At 33.4% G+C, this 19,984-nt stretch overlaps 1 protein-coding gene across 32 annotated transcripts in view; it reads left to right on the top strand.

Moving 5' to 3' along the window:
• RIMS2 (regulating synaptic membrane exocytosis 2) overlaps nucleotides 1-19,984 on the top strand; it is a 453,335-nt gene that overhangs the window by 222,204 nt on the left and 211,147 nt on the right. For 28 of the 32 annotated variants that reach the window (XM_053929802.2, XM_053929803.2, XM_053929805.2 and 25 more), the window contains 3 exons: nucleotides 306-352; nucleotides 4,113-4,225; nucleotides 19,035-19,165. In XM_053929802.2, the coding sequence (XP_053785777.1) occupies nucleotides 306-352; nucleotides 4,113-4,225; nucleotides 19,035-19,165 (291 nt within the window). Of the gene's footprint in view, nucleotides 1-305; nucleotides 353-4,112; nucleotides 4,226-15,051; nucleotides 15,100-19,034; nucleotides 19,166-19,984 lie in introns of all 32 variants that reach the window. The other 4 variants (XM_045181563.3, XM_053929817.2, XM_053929818.2 and 1 more) reach the window with 1 other exon arrangement.

The following is a 19,984-nucleotide window of genomic DNA, read 5'->3' as shown; positions in this document are numbered from 1 at the left end:
TCGTTGAATGCAGAAATTTTTTAGAATGGATAATTGTGTAGTGAGGCATATAGAATGTAAAGCATTTGTTTTTACAAATCTGCTATAAATATGTATAATGTAATTTTTAAAAGTATTTGGCGTTAACCAAGAATACTTTTATTAGTAATAGAGGCCTATGGATTATTTTTTTTATTTATATAGTGCTGCTATCATACACAATTTTGTTCATTTTATACTATCCTGTTTTAATATAGGTTGAGAATGATCAAAACAGCAGTTGCATTGTTTCAACAATTTCTCACTTTCTTTTTCTGCCTTTTCAGAGACATCCCGAGGATCCCTGATAGCACACACGCACAGCTGGAGTCTAGTAAGTTCATTTACTGGAGAAGGAAGTGCTGTCAATGTCATTCATCGGGGTTAAATGAAGTATTTCATCTCCTAATACAAAGTAGGAAATACAATGATCTTGGTATCAAGTGTATAATCATGTAAAGATGGAAAGTTTATTATTATTTTATGTCATGGAAAAAGTACGAAAGTCTGTAATACTTTAAGATAGGTTTTTTTTTAACTACACTGTCTTAATTACTATGTATTTTTAGATAGCTTTATTAGGGTATATTACAATAAACTGTACATATTGAAAATGTACAGTTAGATACATTTTGACTTTGTGTGAAACCACCACAATAAAAAAATAATGAACATACTGTCACTCCCCAAATTTCCCCCTCCTCCCTCCAAAATTTTCCCTAATTTTAAAATTTACTACTATATAACCTAACTCTCAGTAAATGGGCAATGCTTGGGACAATCTAGTAAGTAATTATGTATACTCTTATTTATATTTTTAGAAAATAAGATAATATTTCTGATTTAACATCAGAGTTGTAGTGGGACAATGGACATATTGTATAAATTTATTTTAAGTAATGGTAAACACTTAAATAGTTTTTATTGTGTTTGAGTGCTATTTTACATGTTAAACTTGATTTTTTTCTGATGAACTAAATTTCTTCATTGATTGAGAGCACATAAGGGATATTGTGAAAGAAAAGAGAATGGTTGCAATTTGAAACAGTGTTCAGGGTAGAGACCACATTGAGAAGGAAGGGTCTGGACAAAGATTTGAAAGATTGGCTGTCTGGGGGCAAAGCTTTCCAGGTACAGGGACCAGACATGCAATGTCTCTGAGGCGAAAAAGCCCAAGATGCATTTAAAGGAAGAAGGCCAATTTGGCTGCAACTGAGTGCGTGAGCAAGGGGGAGAATGGCAGGAGAGGGGGTAGAAGAGTAGTGGGCAGCCAAATTGCAGACTCTATAAGCCACTGTAAAGGCATTGGCTTTTACTCAGAGAGAAATCGAAAACTACATAGGATGGTTTTGATGAGATTTCTGTTCTAAAATCTGGCTACTATGTTGAAAATATGTCAAATGGAGTTGAGAGTGAAAGCAGAGGGACTAGTGAGAGCACTATTTTAGTATTTTAGTGGCAAAATGATGATGACTTAGGCCATGTTGGTAGCATTGAGGTGGTGAGAAGTGGTCAGATTCTCTATATGCACAATAATTGAAAATGTCCTATCAAAATAGATCTATTTTTAATTTTATATTGTAAGTATAAAATTAAAAAAAATTACCAGATAGGTGAAATCCCTTTGAAATGTCCTAGCTCTGTATACTTTAAAATATGATCATATGACTTACTTGATTTAGTACCTTTGGCTAAGTGCTGAATCATTTTATCCAAAGTAATATCATCATATGAAACTATAACATAATAAATAAATGTTAGTATAATGGTAATTATATATAATGATATTATCATTATCATTGCTCCCACTTTATTGAGTTCCTAAAACAGTTATTTATTTATGTTATATCACTCAGATATTGTGTGAACAGTGTGGAACAATTCCAACATTGTTCCTGAGAAGATGGGTCCTTTCTCCAGTTAGATTTAATCCTTTATTCTATAAATCCTGAAGAATAGGTTTCTCCAAGGTGCAATTGTTAACCCTCTGTCTTTAAGTTTCTCAGTTCTTCTCTTCATATGGTTTTATTGTCATATGACTCCTAAGTTTACATATAAAATTATTTATTGTCTTTTCATGCCTGTTTATTTAAAAAATACACCCTTTTAAGTGTCTTCTTGTTCCTTGTGGAAAGCTGAGCTTATTCCTTACTATAAAATCAGGATTTTATAATCAGGATCACTTCTCAATATCATAAAAGGTACCACCATTGTTTCTGACCCCAAGGCTTGGAGTTCCCCCATCACTTTATCTACACTCTCTGTAGTGGTGAATTTTGTCTGCACATGCCTCCAATTAGAGGCACTTCACAGTTCAATTTCTAACACTGATGTCTACTCTGCATTCCCTTCCATCCGTACATTCAGTTACCTATTTTATAGTTCTTCTTGGATGTCTCAGAGGTATCACACCATCTCTGTGTTCCAAATTAACTTTTCCGCTGATTCCCTTACACACAGGACCTCTCCAGTGTTCTCTGTCCCGGGGACCATTAGCCTGGGCCTGTGCAGAGAATAAGACAGACACCTAGGGAACTTTCTTGACCCCATATCTAGCTACAGACTCAAGGTCTTAATATTATCCTCTCTCTTTCCTTTATATCACATATCTAATTAGTTTCTGAGTCCTCATTTTCTTATTTTAGGATATCACCTGAATTATCTCTATTTTACTTTTGCCATCTTTCCTATTAATTTTTGAATTCCACTTGTCCCTGACTGTTTTTCTTATCTCTCAATTTAACCTACACTTTAAGTAAGTGGTAAAGTCACCTTCCTCAAATGCAATTTTTATTACCTCATACTTAAGAGTTTAACATGGGTATTTTATTAGTGCCAAAGTGTGTAACCCAGAATTCCAGACACTGAATGCCCCCAGTATCCCATTAGCCCTATTTTTGTTCACTTTCCAATTTTTCCCTCCCTGCCATATAAATAAATTCATACATATCATTTCTGAGTACTGTGGTTCTGCTTTTTCTGATATTTTTTTCATAGTCCCTGACTTCCTTTCAGCCCATCTAATTATTATATACTCCTCCAGAAGTGGTTAAACAATCACTTCCTGCAACCCTTTTCATGATTCACATTATAGTACTGTGTTTTTAGTGTTGCATGTTTAGAGCATCTTCAAATTGCCTTATTGATTTAGGTTTTGTTTTTTTCATACTTAATCTTTTATTTTAAGATTTTCTTAACATTGTTGTAAGATATGAGTTTAGTACACATTAACAAAGTAATATAAGTCCTGAGGTAGATGTCTATCTCTACTCTTACTGACACAGAAAATGGTTCACCCTTGGTCCTAAGAAAATCCCTAAGCTTCACATCTGCTTCAGTGATGCGGATCCCGGCTCGCGGGATCCGTGTGTAATGGCAGCAATGAACAAATTCACATGGACTACAGAAATCCTGTGGAGGAAAAGGGATGGCATGGCCACTCTCTAAGTGAGAGAGAGGACAAGAGGGCCAGAGAGAGTCCAAGAGAGCCTGACCCCTTCCTGGAGAGGCTTTTATTGCTTTTCTGGGCACATTACATCAAGGATGGTCCTTATTCACTATGCACAGGTTCACTGTAGGTGATTACCTTTTACAGACAACAAAGGAAAGAATGCTGCTAATTACTTCAAAGAGAAGGATGTCACAGATCAAGGGGGAAAGTGGTTGAACTGGTTCCACTCCATACTTGGGAGGTTTAGCACAGACTCGGGAGTTAAAGATACTCAGTAAACATTTACTGCCTCAATTCAGGGTGAGGGAATTTTAGCAAAAGCAAGTCTCATAGCAGCCTAGGTACAATGCAGGCCTGATTCCCCACGGGACAACCTGTCCATGGGTGTGGGTCCTGTGTGCCGGACCTTGCACCCACTGGCTTTTCCAAGTGGGAGCTGGGGTACGTTTCCCATGTGTGGAATGGTTCCCTATACTTCAGTAAAATTCTCTAAGTGTATTTGGGACATTGTGGCTAAGAAAATAGTCTACATGATAATAACATGTTGTGGTCACTTCAAAAAATTTAAGAGCTACATGGTGAAAATTATTAGATACTAATGAAGAACCTTTGTTATTACTCTTTTTTATAATTACCATTTCAGGTTCTAGTTCATTCGAATCTCAAAAAATGGATCGTCCTTCTATTTCTGTTACCTCTCCCATGAGTCCTGGCATGCTGAGAGATGTTCCACAGTTCTTATCCGGACAACTTGCAGTATGTAATCACTAACTTAATTTCTCTTTTTGGAATATCAAGTAGTATTTCTATCATATGTTGATATTTTTTATTTTTTGTAAACCAAGTTCTTCTTAGAATATAACTGTGCTTTTAACCATCAACTTTCTCATTCTTGTAAACTGAGTGAGCAAGGGGGGGAATTAATTCATTGAAGTTCAGTTAGGCTGTGTGTGGGGGGGAGGGATTGAACAATAACAAAAGAAACTCAGTTTTAGTTATTTACCATAGTGCTTTCTTTATTAGCTTTAGGTCTTCTGGAATTTAATGAGCAGTAGAATTTGTGAAGGTACCTAAAACTTTTTTTCTTTAGTAATATTGTAAAATTCAAGCTTAAGATTTTTGCTCAGTACCCTAAAATGAGTCTAATATGTTATAAACTTTTAAGGGAAATAAAAATTCTACACTATACAAAGATGGTATATTTGAAAAAGAAGTAATATTTATGTATTTTCCCTGTTGTTTAACCATAAGGAAATTTTAGGTGAGTTATGAGTATTGCTCTGAAATGTAATGAAACTTGTGATGCTTTTGTCAACAGACAAAACTAAGTACATGGGTAAATATATAATTGACTACTGAGTACACCAGATGATTTCATATTAAAAGATTTCTAATTTGAACAAAATAGTTAAAATTTTATTTGCATATTAGAAGAGCTCTGCATATATAAGCCCTCGATTTTTGTTAATTTCTTCAGTTTTTCTTTCCCTTTTAAACCATTTAAAAATATTAAATTTATCCAATCATATTTTAGAAATATACAGGTTAACATTGACAATATTAAACTTGAAACTTTATGCCTATTAACAACTATTTAGATTCTCAAAATTCCAATATTGAATGTTGGGTAAAAATTATAATTAAAAACTAAACTATTTTTGGACTGATATTTTAAGAGCAATAGAAAAAATCTTTATTACATAAGGTACAAAATATCTCCTTTTATTTTGGGAGAGAGAAGGGGAAGTATTTGATTTATACTGAATTTTCATTAACTTAAAGGAGATGTAGGGTATATAACAAAATTAACATATTAATATTTATTGAAAAAGTCATTAGACATGTGTATTCTGGGACTACTTTGATTAAAAAGTTAACAGTTACAGAGAAATGCAAGAAAGAAAATTTAGATACTGTTAGGAGATTGTAAATGTCTTACTAAAATGAATTTCTTCTCTTTATTATTTTCTTTTCCTTTCTCTTTCATAAACAGAGTGAACTTTTCATTTGAGGACAGTGGTCTTTTTCATTTTTCCACAATAAGTAGCATCTTTCTACTTATTCTCTTACATATATTAACAGTACAGATGTTGTCATTTATGGTTACAAATGTATATGTCTTTTTTGTCCACCATTTTAGGAAGTGGTAATAAATGTTAACTGTTTTTCTTTTTTTTTATGGCTCTACTTAAGTAGTTTGTGTGTTTTGTTTTGTTTTGTTTAAGTAATGTCCTGGGTACCTGGGTGATGTCAGTATATAAATAAATGTGTGTGTGTGTGTGTGTGTGTAGTTGGCTGCTGTTGGTGGTGGAGGAAGGAGCGGAAGTTAGACTTCCACAATGAGTACAACTTTCTCACCTCCTTTAAAACCCCAAGGCCCTATGACAGGTTGGACAGGAGGGAAGGGTGAGGAGGAGCACAGTGCGGGCATTTTGACAGATTTCAGATTCCACAGTTTTTCCTCATGATTTGGAAATCTGTATTTTCCTTTATTGGTATATTGTGCACCTTTTCCTTTAAACTTTTAAGAAAATTCTGCTTAAAATTATTTTAATAGCTTTTTAATACTCATTTTTAACTTAATTTGTTAGAATAGGATATCTTGCTTGTTTCTAATTTACATTATTGTAAAGAATGATGCCATGGAAATCCTTTAATATAAAGGATTTTGCATATTTTGTTAGGACAAAATTCTTTTGCCAGGATAAGTTTCCAGAAGTAAAATTAGAATATGAAAGGAAAAGAAAATTTTAAGCTCTTGAAATCTGTTGCCCCAAATTTCCTCAGAAATGTTTTCACCAGACTAAACTCTAATGGTCTATTTAAGAAAAATACGTTAAGGTCTAACCCCAGTTCATTCATGATACTAATACAACAGTGATCAAGATAAACATGAATTTTACCCTCATTAGACTTAATTTTATATTTACTGTTTGCATGCAGGAAAACCTAAGCAAGATACCCTTTGGATATAGTATTTCCCTTTATATTTAATCCCATTCCTGCCAACTGGGGACAATTCTGGTGTGCTGTAATGCTGCAGGGGTTAGGAAAATGTGCACCCACATATATCACCCTTTGGGAACACCCCTAGGAAGCCACAAGGCAACATTCCAATTTCTATATCCTTCTATTTTATCTCTGGGCGTTTTTGCTGTTGATGAGATTTTACCTGGGCCCATAACTTAACAAAATCATCACATGCTAATGCCTGAGAACAAAGACAATTTGTATAGTATATGAGCTGACCTTCCTATATATGTCAATTCATGGACTGCTATTTCCTCAAATAGAAAATATAATTATAATGCAAATTGGGGTTTAAACTTTCATGCTCAAGGTTGTTGATAGTTTTTTTAAATTATGCAGTCTATTTCCTCTCCATGCTTGAATTGTGCTGTTGCCTGTGATTATTCTAGGCCATCACTGTGAAAGGGCCGTGAGTGTACTTGCTGAGATCGTAAGTGTGAATTCATGTTGATGACACCTGGACTGTTTTTAGCCCTTTCACCGCCAGTACTCCCGTACTTCGATTTTTCTGAAAATTAGAGTTCTTCCATAAGTTACCAGATTCCTTCTTTAGAGAATTACTTTTATAATTCTCTCAATATTTTAAAAGTAATTTGCAGTTTTTAGCTAGTTATTTTGATAGAGTTAAGATAAAATAGAGCCTTCAATTCTTTTAAAAGTGAGAAATTCTAAAGGAATACACTGATTCTTTTTGATAATCTTATTTTACTTTAGGGTCCGTGGCTTATTTATAGTTGCGGTGTTTCTGTAACTTTGTTTTAATATATTTGACTCCATTTTTAGTGATGCATTTGTAAATGTTGCACATAGCCATCTTATATGCCCATTTAAAGGGAATAAGTAACTGAAGAATAGGTATGCATCTTTAATGTCTCCTTAGGAAGTCCAATTTACAGAAAGTTTTTAAAAGTCTATAACGATTTTTCTTTGAGTGTTTATCCTTCATACTTTATTGTCACATCCTTTGTTATTTCAGAAGCATTGCTTAAAAGGAATGTCTTCAAGATAGTAGTTCAGTACCTAGTAGAAAGTGGCACTAAAAATGCAAAATAAATTGTAGTGTATGAATTCAAATTCTTTATTTGGATGAGGCTGAATTGTTATGGATAACCAGGTATTTCATGTTTAAAATAAATGAAGTATTAAGTACAAGTTGCAATGAAATATATAGGTAATACTTCACCATTCTATGTGAAATATCCAGAATCCATACAGACAGAAAGCAGCTCCGTGGTTGCCAGTGGGAGGATGAGGGCATGAGGAGTGATTACTAAACAGGTAGAGGATATTCTTACCGGGCGATGAATCAGTTTTGAAATGAGAGGGAGGTGATGGTTGCCCAGCATTGTGAATGCGCTAAATGCCTCTGATTGTACACTTTAAATGATTTATATGTTGTTTGAATTTCACCTCAATTTAAAAAAATAATTAAAAAGTGTTTTTACAACCAAGTATAATGTATAAACTTATGAGTAAAGATTAGGTTTAAATTGCCATAGATTTTAGACAATTGACTTCAGAAATCTGTGAGTTGCTCATTTGAGATAATTGTAGAAGGTTGAAAATTTTTGCCTTAAAAGATTAATTTTTTAAAATACTATTTCTTTTAAAGGAATCTTTTAGTTTATGAATGGGAGTAATATTTACTTCCATTATCTTGATATTTTTGGTCTAAATCAGATAGAACAGGTGAGAGGGCAAGGAAAATAAAATCTATTTCTAAATACTTTGCTAGTTCCTTCCTTTAGCATGCCTAGTTAATCTGTATGAATTTCATACATCCCTTCCCCATTCGCTAGAGAATTACCCGTCTGGAGTTATTCAGACAGATGTCAGTAACACAGTCCATATCTAAACATTTTTTTCTTCCTTTGGTATGTTTCCATACAAAAAGGAAGATAGCTTAAATTTGAGAGAATGACGACTCATAATTGAATGATAGTTTTTTTCAAGGTCTGCTTTCCCTTGTGTCTTAGATTTGTGTGTTACAAAATGTAAGTCTGGTGATAGTTAAAGTGGTAGTCTTAATACCTGTTAACTCTTTCCATGGAGCAGCCGGAAGCCGTTGAGTACAATATATACAACTCTTTGAGTTAGACGAGATGGACATCCATAGGAAACGTAAGGGACAGAATGGAATTTTGGTGAAAGAAGCAAAATTAAATATCTTGAAATCCATTCCCGAACCCAGAGATATGCTTTTTATTTTGTTCCTGACTTAACTGTTGGCATGCCTTATAATAAAGGCACAAATTCTGATTATTTTGGTATCTTTGTTGGAAATGGTTTCAAAAACAAAAGAAATCAGAAGAGAAGTGCAATTTGATTTTACTTGAAGAATATGAAATAGAATGATTTAATCGAGGTGGGCTCTATTTTCTACCTATAATACTGTTGTCAACACAAGAAACATTCAAACCTGGGGAGAATTTTTGGTGAGTTTGCAAAACTGGCCACAATTGCAGAGAAGCAGTATCTCAACAGATTGAGAAATGCGCCAGAGAAGGTCAGTTTAGCACCTTGTTTTATACGGTAGAATCAAAGGAGGAGCCATAAGGAGGTCACATATCCTCTGTTGGCGGTAGATTAGGGAGGCAGGAGAAAGGAGACATTTGCAGTTAGGCCCCAGATAAGGTCCCTTTTAACTATTTTGGAGAGTCTTTAATGTCTTTTCCAGGGGATGATAATTTCCTTGTTGTACATTGTGGTTTTTGAAGTCTTTGTGTCCTAGGAGTGCACTGTGAAATGTTACTAATTTATTAGTCCCCAAAAGCTGGTTAATGAGCCCTTAATAATAATGTAGAATGTCATCTTTTAGTAAAGTTGATTTATAAGTTTCTTTATTTAGACTTATAGGGTAGCTGGTGACTATTTTGTAAGGAGAAAGGCTCTGTTTACCATAGATTTTACATTGAGGAGTACTATGAGGAGAGCTTTTGTCTAAGGATGATTTAAAGCTTCTGAAAATTTACCTAATTGAGTTTTAATTGTATTATTTGTGTGTTCTATTAATCTACAGAACTGGGAGTGATAGGCACAATGAAAATACTGTACAATAGGCCAAATATGATAAAGGGATTATATTGTTTGTTTAGTAAAGGAGTCCCTTAATCACTGACTTGGACTTCCCCAATTTGGGAATTAATTTTTTTTAAAGTAATTTACCTACTATTAAAGCTGTTGTTTTTTGCAAGGGAATGCTTTAACCTATACAAAATTGTAACTAATACTTTTTTGGTATTTTTGAGATAGTGGCATTTGGATAAAATTCAATTATCATACCTGGATTTGAGGGAAGTGAGAAATGTTCTCGGGTCCAGAGGAATGATTTTTCTGGCTATATTTTGGACAGATAAAACATGTGCTTTATATTTTATGAGTTGCAGTGGAAGAAGCTTTTCAGTAATATTCTTTACTTCATGAAGTTATTTTTGAGGACTTTATTTTTAGCTCATGTACATGTTAAAGTGCAGTATTGGTAATGAGCTTTTGTAGGTAAGATTGGTTTCCGACTGGGTCCCAGCCCTATTCGTTAATTTGGGACAAAGGTCCCCCGTTTTGTTGTAATTTTTCCCCTTTGTAGCTGTCCATTAGGACTATAAAAGAGAGCTTTTATTGATTTAATAGGAAACAAGGGACATTCTTAGGTTTAGATAATTTAGCTGTTCAATGCTGCCTGTCTGGCTGCAGCATTGGCTAAATATTTTTCTTTTACTTCTATGGTGGCAGCTTTAGAAAGCCCTGGAATTTTGATAATTGCCAATTGTTTGAATTTTTGTATTACATTTAATAATTTTGCAATTTAATTTCTTTTTTTTATGGGCTGCCCTGAGAAATTTAAGAAACCCTGCTGTTTTAACAATATTTTAAAGTTGTGAAGTACACCAAAGATCTAGCTATTATTAGTGTAAATAATTGGCTATTTAATTTTTGGCCAATTGACAAGTGCCAGCTAGAAAAATTAATTAGGCTTGTTGGACAGATTTTATTCAGGTAAATAAGTTTGTTATGTCTACCATGGAAGTTACTGCATACTCTGCTTGGTAACATTCCTGTTTATTTTTCAAAGATCTTGTAAACTAAATTAAATTAGCATTATTAAAAAGTTCTTTTAGAAACTATTCCTAGGAACAAGAGGGTGTTCCAATCATTTGATTTCAGTAAGACATACAGACATATATGTCTTACTGTAGTACCATAGTAAGTACCGTAGTAAGTGCCAGAGTAAGTACGAGAGTAAGACATATGGGCCATTAATAAACATTTGGAATTCGACTGTGACAATATTCAGTAAAACCCAGGAATCTTTTAAGCTGCTTTTTTATTTTGTGGAAGAGAAAAAGATAGGATTCCTTTGAGTCTTTCAGGTTAATTAGTAGTCCATTCTTATATGTTAGATAACCAAAGTGTTTTATCTGGGATAAACAGAATTAGACCTTGCTTTTTGATATTCTATTGTGTTTTGGGGGGAATTTAGTAAGTTCCTAGAGCAAAAACTAAATTACTCACATACTGTATTACAGTGGAATTTCTAGAAAGTTTAAGACTATTTAAATTAGCTTTTTAGTATTTAAGGCAATAGGTTGGACTTTCCCATATATATCTAGGGCATTATTGTCCAAGCAAACTTGTAATTTTTCCAGGTGAAAGCAAAGAGGTATGTAAATAGAACATAGGTATTCTTATTTTTATTTTGGCAAATCTTCTCATGTATCAAGCATTTTAAATAGGCCTAATAGAGAATAAATCCTTGAGGTATTCCGGGGCCGATTTGAATAACGCAGTCATTTCTTGGTTAAAAAGTCTTTTAAAATTTAAAAGTTGGAAAGGTTTGTCAAACAAACTTAACCAACAGACCATAACATAAACCTTTTATTTTTTTGTAAATATGGGTAATTTTTTATGGTACATATTCGGTACAAATTTTTGGATACATATTTTATGGCAATAACTTTAAAGGACATTAATTCAACTTAAATGAGGTTTAATATTAAATACTTGACCAGGCCACAGGATTGGGTTTAATTTATATAAGTATTTTAATTTTTTTAGGCCAGTAAAATATTACACCCTAATAATGCCATCCAGAGGCAGAAAAAAAAGTGCACTATACATATTATATAGATGAACACGTATTATATTAAACCATACACACTAAGACCATACACATAATCTGAATTACTAATTTTTCTCCAGAAGGGCAACTTTAGCCACTTAAGCTTATAAACTTCAAACTTTCCTAAACTTCTACAACCTTTACAAAACTTACAAACTTTCATATTTTCACAAACCTTATTCATTCATAAATTACCATTTTTATAACTTACTTTCTTCCCTTTCCCTTAAAAGTATTTTTATTTTATGCCTCCTATTACCCAAACCATACAAATTCTGACTTAATTTGCATTTTTAACTTTCAGAAACCTCAATTTCCAATAATAACCAAAAATGAGCAGCCAGTCTTATCTAGATCAACTTTTATGAAAACATTTCATAACCTGTAGAAACATAGGTTCCTTGATTGGCAGATACACTTACTTTCAAGAACCACTCCTGTAACAAAGACAATAATAAACAAGACTCTCATTAACAGCTCCAAATCCACACTACAGCCTTTCTTCAATGAAAGCCAAACTCGGGGGAACCCAAGACTTACCCAGCAGTCAGTGTTTTAGCATTTCAAAATATTTGGGTATTCAAGAACCTTAATTAAAATTTAGTAATTTAGAAAGGAATGGCTGAAATAAATCAAATTGGTTTCATTAGATATGGTTAAGGTTTTTTTCCCTCTGAAACTTTTTGATAAGATTTACCTTCCAAAAACTTTGCATTTTAAGAGATGGTCCATGTGAGAGTTCTTGGAGACCAGGTATTTGCATTTCAAAGACAATCTTTGGTTTCAGAGTTGTAAAAGGGAGAGGAATGGGTTGTTGGCATTTATTAGCTTCAGAAGCCTTCTCCAGTTCAGAGACTTACTAACATTTAAAAAATATATATATGTGGTTCTTCTAGAAGCTTTTATTTTCCCAATCAATATACGCTTCCCATTCATTCAGATTAGTTTTAGAGATGGCATTTTCTAATTTTGCATGCATGCAAAAAATTAATTTAGGTGCCAAAAGAAAACTGCATTTTGGACATTTTAAGTTGATACTATTTTTAGTTAAATCTTTCCATTTCTGTAATGCACTTGCAAGTCAAGGCTTCTTACCAGGAGTATTGATGAAGGCTGGGGTCTGGGAGTTCTGGCCTTGGAGGTACAATTTCCCATGTTAACTGTAGTTTTATTTTGAGATCTGTAGAGTGTGCATTTCACCTTCTCAGAAAGCAATACCAATTGAAAAGCCAAAGTTGAAAACCAGCCACTCCTTTTTTTTTTTTTTTAAATCCTGCCTTAGCCTGGGTTCTGTCAATTTTAGTTCTACTTCAAGGATTTAAGAAAACAGCTCAAATAAAGTCAGGACCTCATAACTTAAAACTGGGAGGCCCGGAATTCCAGTTGAAACTCATCCAAGTTCACCCTTTGCAAAAGGAAGAGCCGGTGACGCACACTGGGCCCCTGCTGGTACCTAGGAGGGGTCCTGGGCTGCAAGGTGGTCCTGGGTGGGCTTCTTTTAAGTCCTGCCATGGTTGCCAAGTTAATGTCAGTGTAAGAAACATTCAAAACTTAGAGAATTTTGGTAAGTTTATTTGAGCAATATCTCAACTGATTGAGAAATGCTCCAGAGAATGGCAGTTTATTTATTTATTTATTTATTTTTTAAATTTTTATTGTTATTCAATTACAGTTGTATGCCCTTTCTCCCCATCCCTCCACCCCACCCCAGCTGAACCCACCTCCCTCCCCCACCTCCACCCTCCCCCTTGGTTTTGTCCATGTGTCCTTTATAGTAGTTTCTGTAATCCCCTCTTCCCACTGTCCCCCCCCCCCCCCGCTATTGTTAGATTGTTCTTAACTTCAATGTCTCTGGTTATATTTTGTTTGGTTTTTTCTTCTATTGATTATGTTCCAGTTAAAGGTGAGATCATATGGTATTTGTCCCTCACCACCTGGCTTATTTCACTTAGCATAATGCTCTCCAGTTTCATCCATGCTGTTGCAAAGGGTATAAGCTCCTTCTTTCTCTCTGCTGCATAGAATTCCATTGTGTAAATATACCATAGTTTTTGGATCCACTCGTTTGCTGATGGGCACTTAAGTTAGGCAGTTTAGTGCCTTGTTTTATATGTCAGAATCGAAGGAGCCATAAGGAATCAAAGGAGCCATAAGGGGATTACATGAAGTCCATTGGTGATAGGTTAGGGAGGCAGGAGAAAGGAAGTGAGGAAACCTCTGGGACTGGGTAAAAGGTAAAATGATAGATATGTACTTCTTGTACTTAGGTGGGTAAGGGATAGTTAACCATCAACAATCAATACAATCAAAAACAATGAGAGGACTTGTGGTCTCAGCTTGTGCCCAAAGGGTTTGGGAAAAAGGGAAGTTACCTTGACATTCCAAAGGTAAGTTATTGTAGATGCAAAAAGACTATACGGAAAGACTGGTCTTCGTTAGGGAAAAATACTGGCCTAGGACATAACTACTTGCCATGAGCTGCTTTTAGTTAATAATTGTTAATTTTAGAACACCCTTTGTGGTTACTTTAGTTCTCTGAATTTGTAAGGCTGCCCAGCAGGCCTCCCCTGAGATGGTCAGGTTAATATGTGGCCCCTTTCCTTCCACACTGTTTTACCAAATTTTGTTTGAGTGTGTAGTCAGTTTTCATTGCTGTTCTGATTCTGTTTTCTCCTCTACAAATTGGAGATAGTACCAACTAGTGCCTAGCATTGTTGGAGGCAATAAAGTTCCAGTAAACTGTCAGTAAAGGCTTGAAAAAATAGAAAGAACTGGATAAATAAAAATAAATCAGATATAGTGTCATCTTGAATAGTACACAATAAATGTCTGAAAATGTTGTTTAAATACTAGGACCTGGTATAAATTCTTAAAGTGCGAATCACCTAATTAATCCTGTGCATTCCAGCATACTGTGTTTATTTTTTTAAGAATTAATACTAAGTCAGTTTGGCTAGTATTTTTTAGACTTTGGTTAGAGATATCTTTTTGGAGAAATTACACAATTACTTCCTCAGATGTTTTCACTAATAATTCTGTGATGCATTTTTATCTGACTTCATGTTGTACTGGGATTCTTTTCTTTGTACTGTGTTCAAAGGGGAAACCTGAAATTTCTTGGCTGTTGTTTTGTTTACACTCATACTTTCAGAAATTACGAGCCTGAATATGTTATCTTACATCCAGTTTTAATTCCTGTTATGTTGATTATATTTAAAAACCTGATTTAGAAATTCTAAGATTTTATATATTTTAGCATTTTGACAAAATTGATTTATCCATTACATTGATGTGCTTAATTTAGATATATATTGTCATGGAAAAGTTATATTTAAGGGGTAGTTGTATGTGTTTGTTTTTACTTTGGTCTTTTAGTTCCAGCGTGTTGTCCTTTTGGTTTTGTTTTATTGCTTTTTTCTTTAATTTTGCTTACCAGAACCAAAGCCTTAGTAGAAGAACAACGCCTTTTGTTCCTAGGGTTCAGGTAAAGGCCTTGTCTGCCTGATAGAAACTAAAGTTGTGTCTTAACCCTTATTTGTTTGCTTTTGGAAAATGCGGAGTAGGTAAACTTTTTTTGGTATGTTGCTCCAAGCCATATTATTGACTTTCAGATTGTTTTATGAGCCAACTTGTAAAAATCTGCATGAGGATTAAAGTAAAATAAAAATTTAAAGAGACAATTTGTGTTAGTGATTTTATATGATGAACTGAATACTAAAACTCTTAGTGGTATTTAATGTAAATTCTACTTATACTGTAGCATTGGAAGAAATAACTAATTTTATACTTTGATACTTGCTTTTATTATGCAGTTGCTGTCTCTTTAAATCATTCATTATATCACTTAACATCTACATTCTTTTGCATTTTCCAAGCAATATCTCCTTGAGGAGATTGGCAAATAAATTTGTACCTTATCTAAAACATGGATTTTACCCATATTATGTATAAGGTTCAACATTTGGAAAGTATGTTACTTTGAAAAAACAAAATCAAAATTCAAATAAAATGGGTTTATTTTGTTTACATTTTGTAATTGTAATTTCATTTAATTTTGCTGTAATAATTGGGTACAAGTTGTTTGCCTCTTTTCATTAGGAAACCCTTACATGGTAATGCCAATATAGTTTGTTTAAAAAGTAGTAGTGTTGCTTTCCTTGCTTTGCTGCATGTTTTTTTTATGTTATTGGTTTTGAATAGTACTAATTTAGTTGAATTTTAAAAATTAAACTTGTTCTAGCTAATATTATATAGTATAAAATATTTACTGGTGCTGCTCAGGTTCTGCTTAGGAGATTTAAAAATGGTTACATGGTAAAGCTGGAGTGATAGTTTTGTTCAAACAATTAAAATAATACCAAGACTTTTATTTAATGAAAGTGAGGTAAATGTAAAGAAGTATGTCATATCTAGAATTGTCAAATGCATTTGTTATGTTTTGGGGAATCAACAGATATATTAACCATTTGTTTTAAAAGCATAGATAAACAATTTTGAAATGTAATAAAACAGCTAATAAAATGATTTTGCTTTGATAATATGAACTGGATATCTATTAAAAACTTCAATGGAAGTCTAATATGAAATGAAAATTGGAGCTATTGATCAGATGCCCACTTTAAGACAGTTTATTAAAAAGTGTAATTTTGATAAAAAATTAAAATAAAAATATGCCTATATATCTCTATATTTTATATCTATACTTTGACATTTATATATTTGTAAAGTATAATTTAATAAACTATTAAAGTATTATGAAAATATGAAAGCCATATGCCTGATAGGTTTGTATAAGAAATGAATATTATTAATAAGGGATATTTTTGGTTTTTCATGGCATAAGAATATCTAAAAACAATATTCCTTATTGTGTATTTGAAATATATATGTCTCATATTTTGCTGTAATTATCTCAAAGAGTAAACGTACTGCCTGTGGAGATAACTAACTACAAGTGCTTAGACTTAACCCCTTAAAACAACCTCCCAGAAATCAATAATTTTCTTTATTAACTCTGAGCTTAGGATAATAATGATCACTGTTTCTTTATTTCTTAACTATAAATTTTAACGGAAAAACTTTTTAGCCTTTTACAGATTTTTCTCTTTAAGGTGTCTAATATTGGATTTTTCATATCATGGAAGAATAAGCTTTTTTGTTTCTGTAGACAATGGAGAATATCATAAAGTACTCTGGTTCTGATCACACCTTTTAGAGGACCCATGATGCATGTTTTCTGACAACACCTCTGTTTTATCTCATATACAAGATACTCTTGTATTTCTTGCCTTTTTTTTTTTGTTTTCCCCTCTTGTCTTTTGCCAGAATAGTTCAGTCTCTTTTTTTCCATTTGCCCTCATCTGTATCTATGATAAATATTTTTAGGCAAACAAATACTTGAACTTTTTTCTCCATTCAAATGTAAGAGCCTTTTTTTTTTTTTTTTTTTTGAGGTTGATCCCCTATTCTAAGGCCATGGTTCTAACTATAATGTCCATGACAATCACCTGGAGGACTTTGTTAAAAGGGTAATTCCTGCCTTGGCTGGGGTGGCCCAGTGGATTGAATGCCGGCCTGCGAACCAAAAGGTTGCTGGTTTATTCCCAGTCACAGCACATGCCTGGGTTGCAGGCCAGGTCCCCAGTTTGGGGCGTACAAGAGGCAACTGGTTGATGTATCTATCTCCCGTGCATCGATTTTTCTCTCCCTCTCTTTCTCCCTCCCTTCCCCTCGGTCTAAAAATAAACAAATAAAATTTTTTTAAAATTAAAATGGTAATTCCTGGACCCTATTCTGATTCAGTAGGTGAGAGGTGGGCCCAAGGAATTTTTAGCTTCTTCACTCTGATGCAGGAGGTCTGAACAACACACTTTTGTAGTCTGTTTTAACTGAGCAGCTTTATTAGGAAAATGTTTTGTTACAGGACGGCAAGGTAATACATGCATTAAACATAAGGACTTACAACAAAACGAGTAGTGATTATAATTTTAAAAATTCAAATATTTCTTAATGTTTGTTCTATAAGAGAGAGGGCTGATTCCATTTGACAAAAAAAGAAAAGCATATAAATAATTTTATGTACTCTTCTAGACCATCAGTCTTCCTCTTCTCGTGCTCAGCTTCTCATTCTCTAAGATACAAAGTCAGGGACTCAGCAAAGCCCTGTTATCCTGGCCTGGACCTGCGTGTCCTCATTGGAGAAGAGAGGGAAGGACTGACATGAGATGTATATTTAGACTTTTTACATTTTTATTGAATTTATACAGGTAACATTGGTTAATATAATTATATAGCTTTCAGGTATACAATTTTATAATATATTGTCTGTATATTGTATTGTGTGTTCGCCACTCCAAGTCAAGTCTCCTTCCATCACTGTTTATATTCCCATACCCTCTTCTGCCTCCAAAATAATTTGCAAACATTGTTTATTCAGATTAAAGGAAAAATGAAATCATTAACATGTATATACACGTACATCCATATATGCCATAAAAATATAAACCATAAAATACATGTTTCATAAATGCAATTTTAATCCCAAATTTTAAATTTTTGATTCAATTTCAATTTGAAGATAGTAAGTAGGTGAGTTCTGAACCAACTTGTGGGTCAGAGTCACAGTTATCACAGATCCTGATGTAGTCACGTCAGTTCGCTAGGGGTGGGAGTGGGAGGTGTGTGTGTGGGAGGTAACAGTTGTTAAATCAAGTGACTTCAGCAGCTGCATGTGAAGTTTCAGTTCCTACTTACGGCAGAGGGAAATTATTCACGTTTTCTCATCTCAATTTATGAATATACCCTCCTTATTCTAAGGATTGTGATATATTTGCATCACAAACATAAAATAAGACTTTTATAAATAGGAATTTATTATAGTTTTAAATACAAACATAAGGAGTTTATTGACTAAAGCTATTAGTAATTCCCCATTGCTTATAATCCTTGAAATGTCTTCTGCTGTAGAATTACATAAAACATTTCCTTATAAATTCCCTATGAATGCCATATAAACAAGTTACTACCTGTTCAGTTCATTTTGAGCATTTATTTTGACTCACTATTGTAGGGGGACCAAAATGAACTACAGTGATTTTTGCATGAAGATAAAGGAAGCAATCATTGTATAGAAAATCCTCATTATGGTAGTATAATTACCATGTGCATGTTAATAAGCAATCCAATTAGGATAACAAAAGTCCAAGTAATATATCAAATGAAATATTTGAATTAATTCCTCTATTCATTGAAGTTATTAAAGCATATCCATTTATTTTAACTAAATGCAATTTACTAAGTGAAATTTATATTCTGGGCTAGTATCAGGGTAAGAGAATGTGGTAAATGATGATTGGAATATAAAAATTATGTTATTGTAGTAAATGTTTGAGCTGATAAATGCATATTTTTGCTTTTCAGATAAAACTATGGTTTGACAAGGTTGGTCACCAATTAATAGTTACAATTTTGGGAGCGAAGGATCTCCCTTCCAGGGAAGATGGGAGGCCAAGGAACCCTTATGTTAAAATTTACTTTCTTCCAGACAGAAGGTAGGGATATAAGATAAAAATAAATGTTTCTGGAAATAAGCAAGAAATGTTAATAGCAGTGGGTGTTTTGATTGTGTGTTATTTATTTTTATCATACCTGTCATATACTTACAATAACACAAATATGATTTTTAGGAATCAAATAGGGACAGTAAATACTTTGAGATTGTTTTTAATGCATCAGATGTTCCTAATACATAATTTTCTTGCATATTTATTAGGTTGTATGGATCATAATATCTTAAATAATGTACATTTCTATTGATCAAAATTATTTAAAATTATCCTCCTTTAAATCAGATGTATTTTTAACACAAACCACAGAGGCAAACACCAGAAATGGTAGTAAAAGGTACTCATCATATTCCTGTACAATTGCTACCTTCTTTTCCTAAGACATTATTTCTTTAAATTCTGTAAAATTAATGTATGTACTCTTTATTTCATTGCCCCATATTATCAAGGAAATTTACCATTGGGTCCAGAATCAGCTTCTTTAAGATATTTTTTTTGTGTCCTTGCTATCAAAGTAAATATTTTGTTATACCCTAATTTAAGTAGAGAACTTAGGAATGGAGAAATGACTTACCAAAAATTATCTAATCACTCCTAGTTTCAGGCACATAAAAGTAAAAGATATTATTCAATAGCATCATGAGAAGGGAAGGCAATAATGACTGCAACCGCCCTTTCCCCAGCTATTCTGCGTCCCTGGCTGTCAGGGCTGGGCGTTCTCAGGTCTGGTCATTTTTTTCTCAGGTTGGAAGTGGCTGGGGCACAATGTAATTGTAAATATGTTTGATACACTTATGGACTCTT

Source organism: Desmodus rotundus, chromosome 8 (assembly GCF_022682495.2).
Source record: "Desmodus rotundus isolate HL8 chromosome 8, HLdesRot8A.1, whole genome shotgun sequence".
In the NCBI taxonomy this organism is placed as follows: domain Eukaryota; kingdom Metazoa; phylum Chordata; class Mammalia; order Chiroptera; family Phyllostomidae; genus Desmodus; species Desmodus rotundus.
Note: the sequence above shows the minus strand (reverse complement) of the source record. Positions and strands in the feature narration are given on the sequence as shown.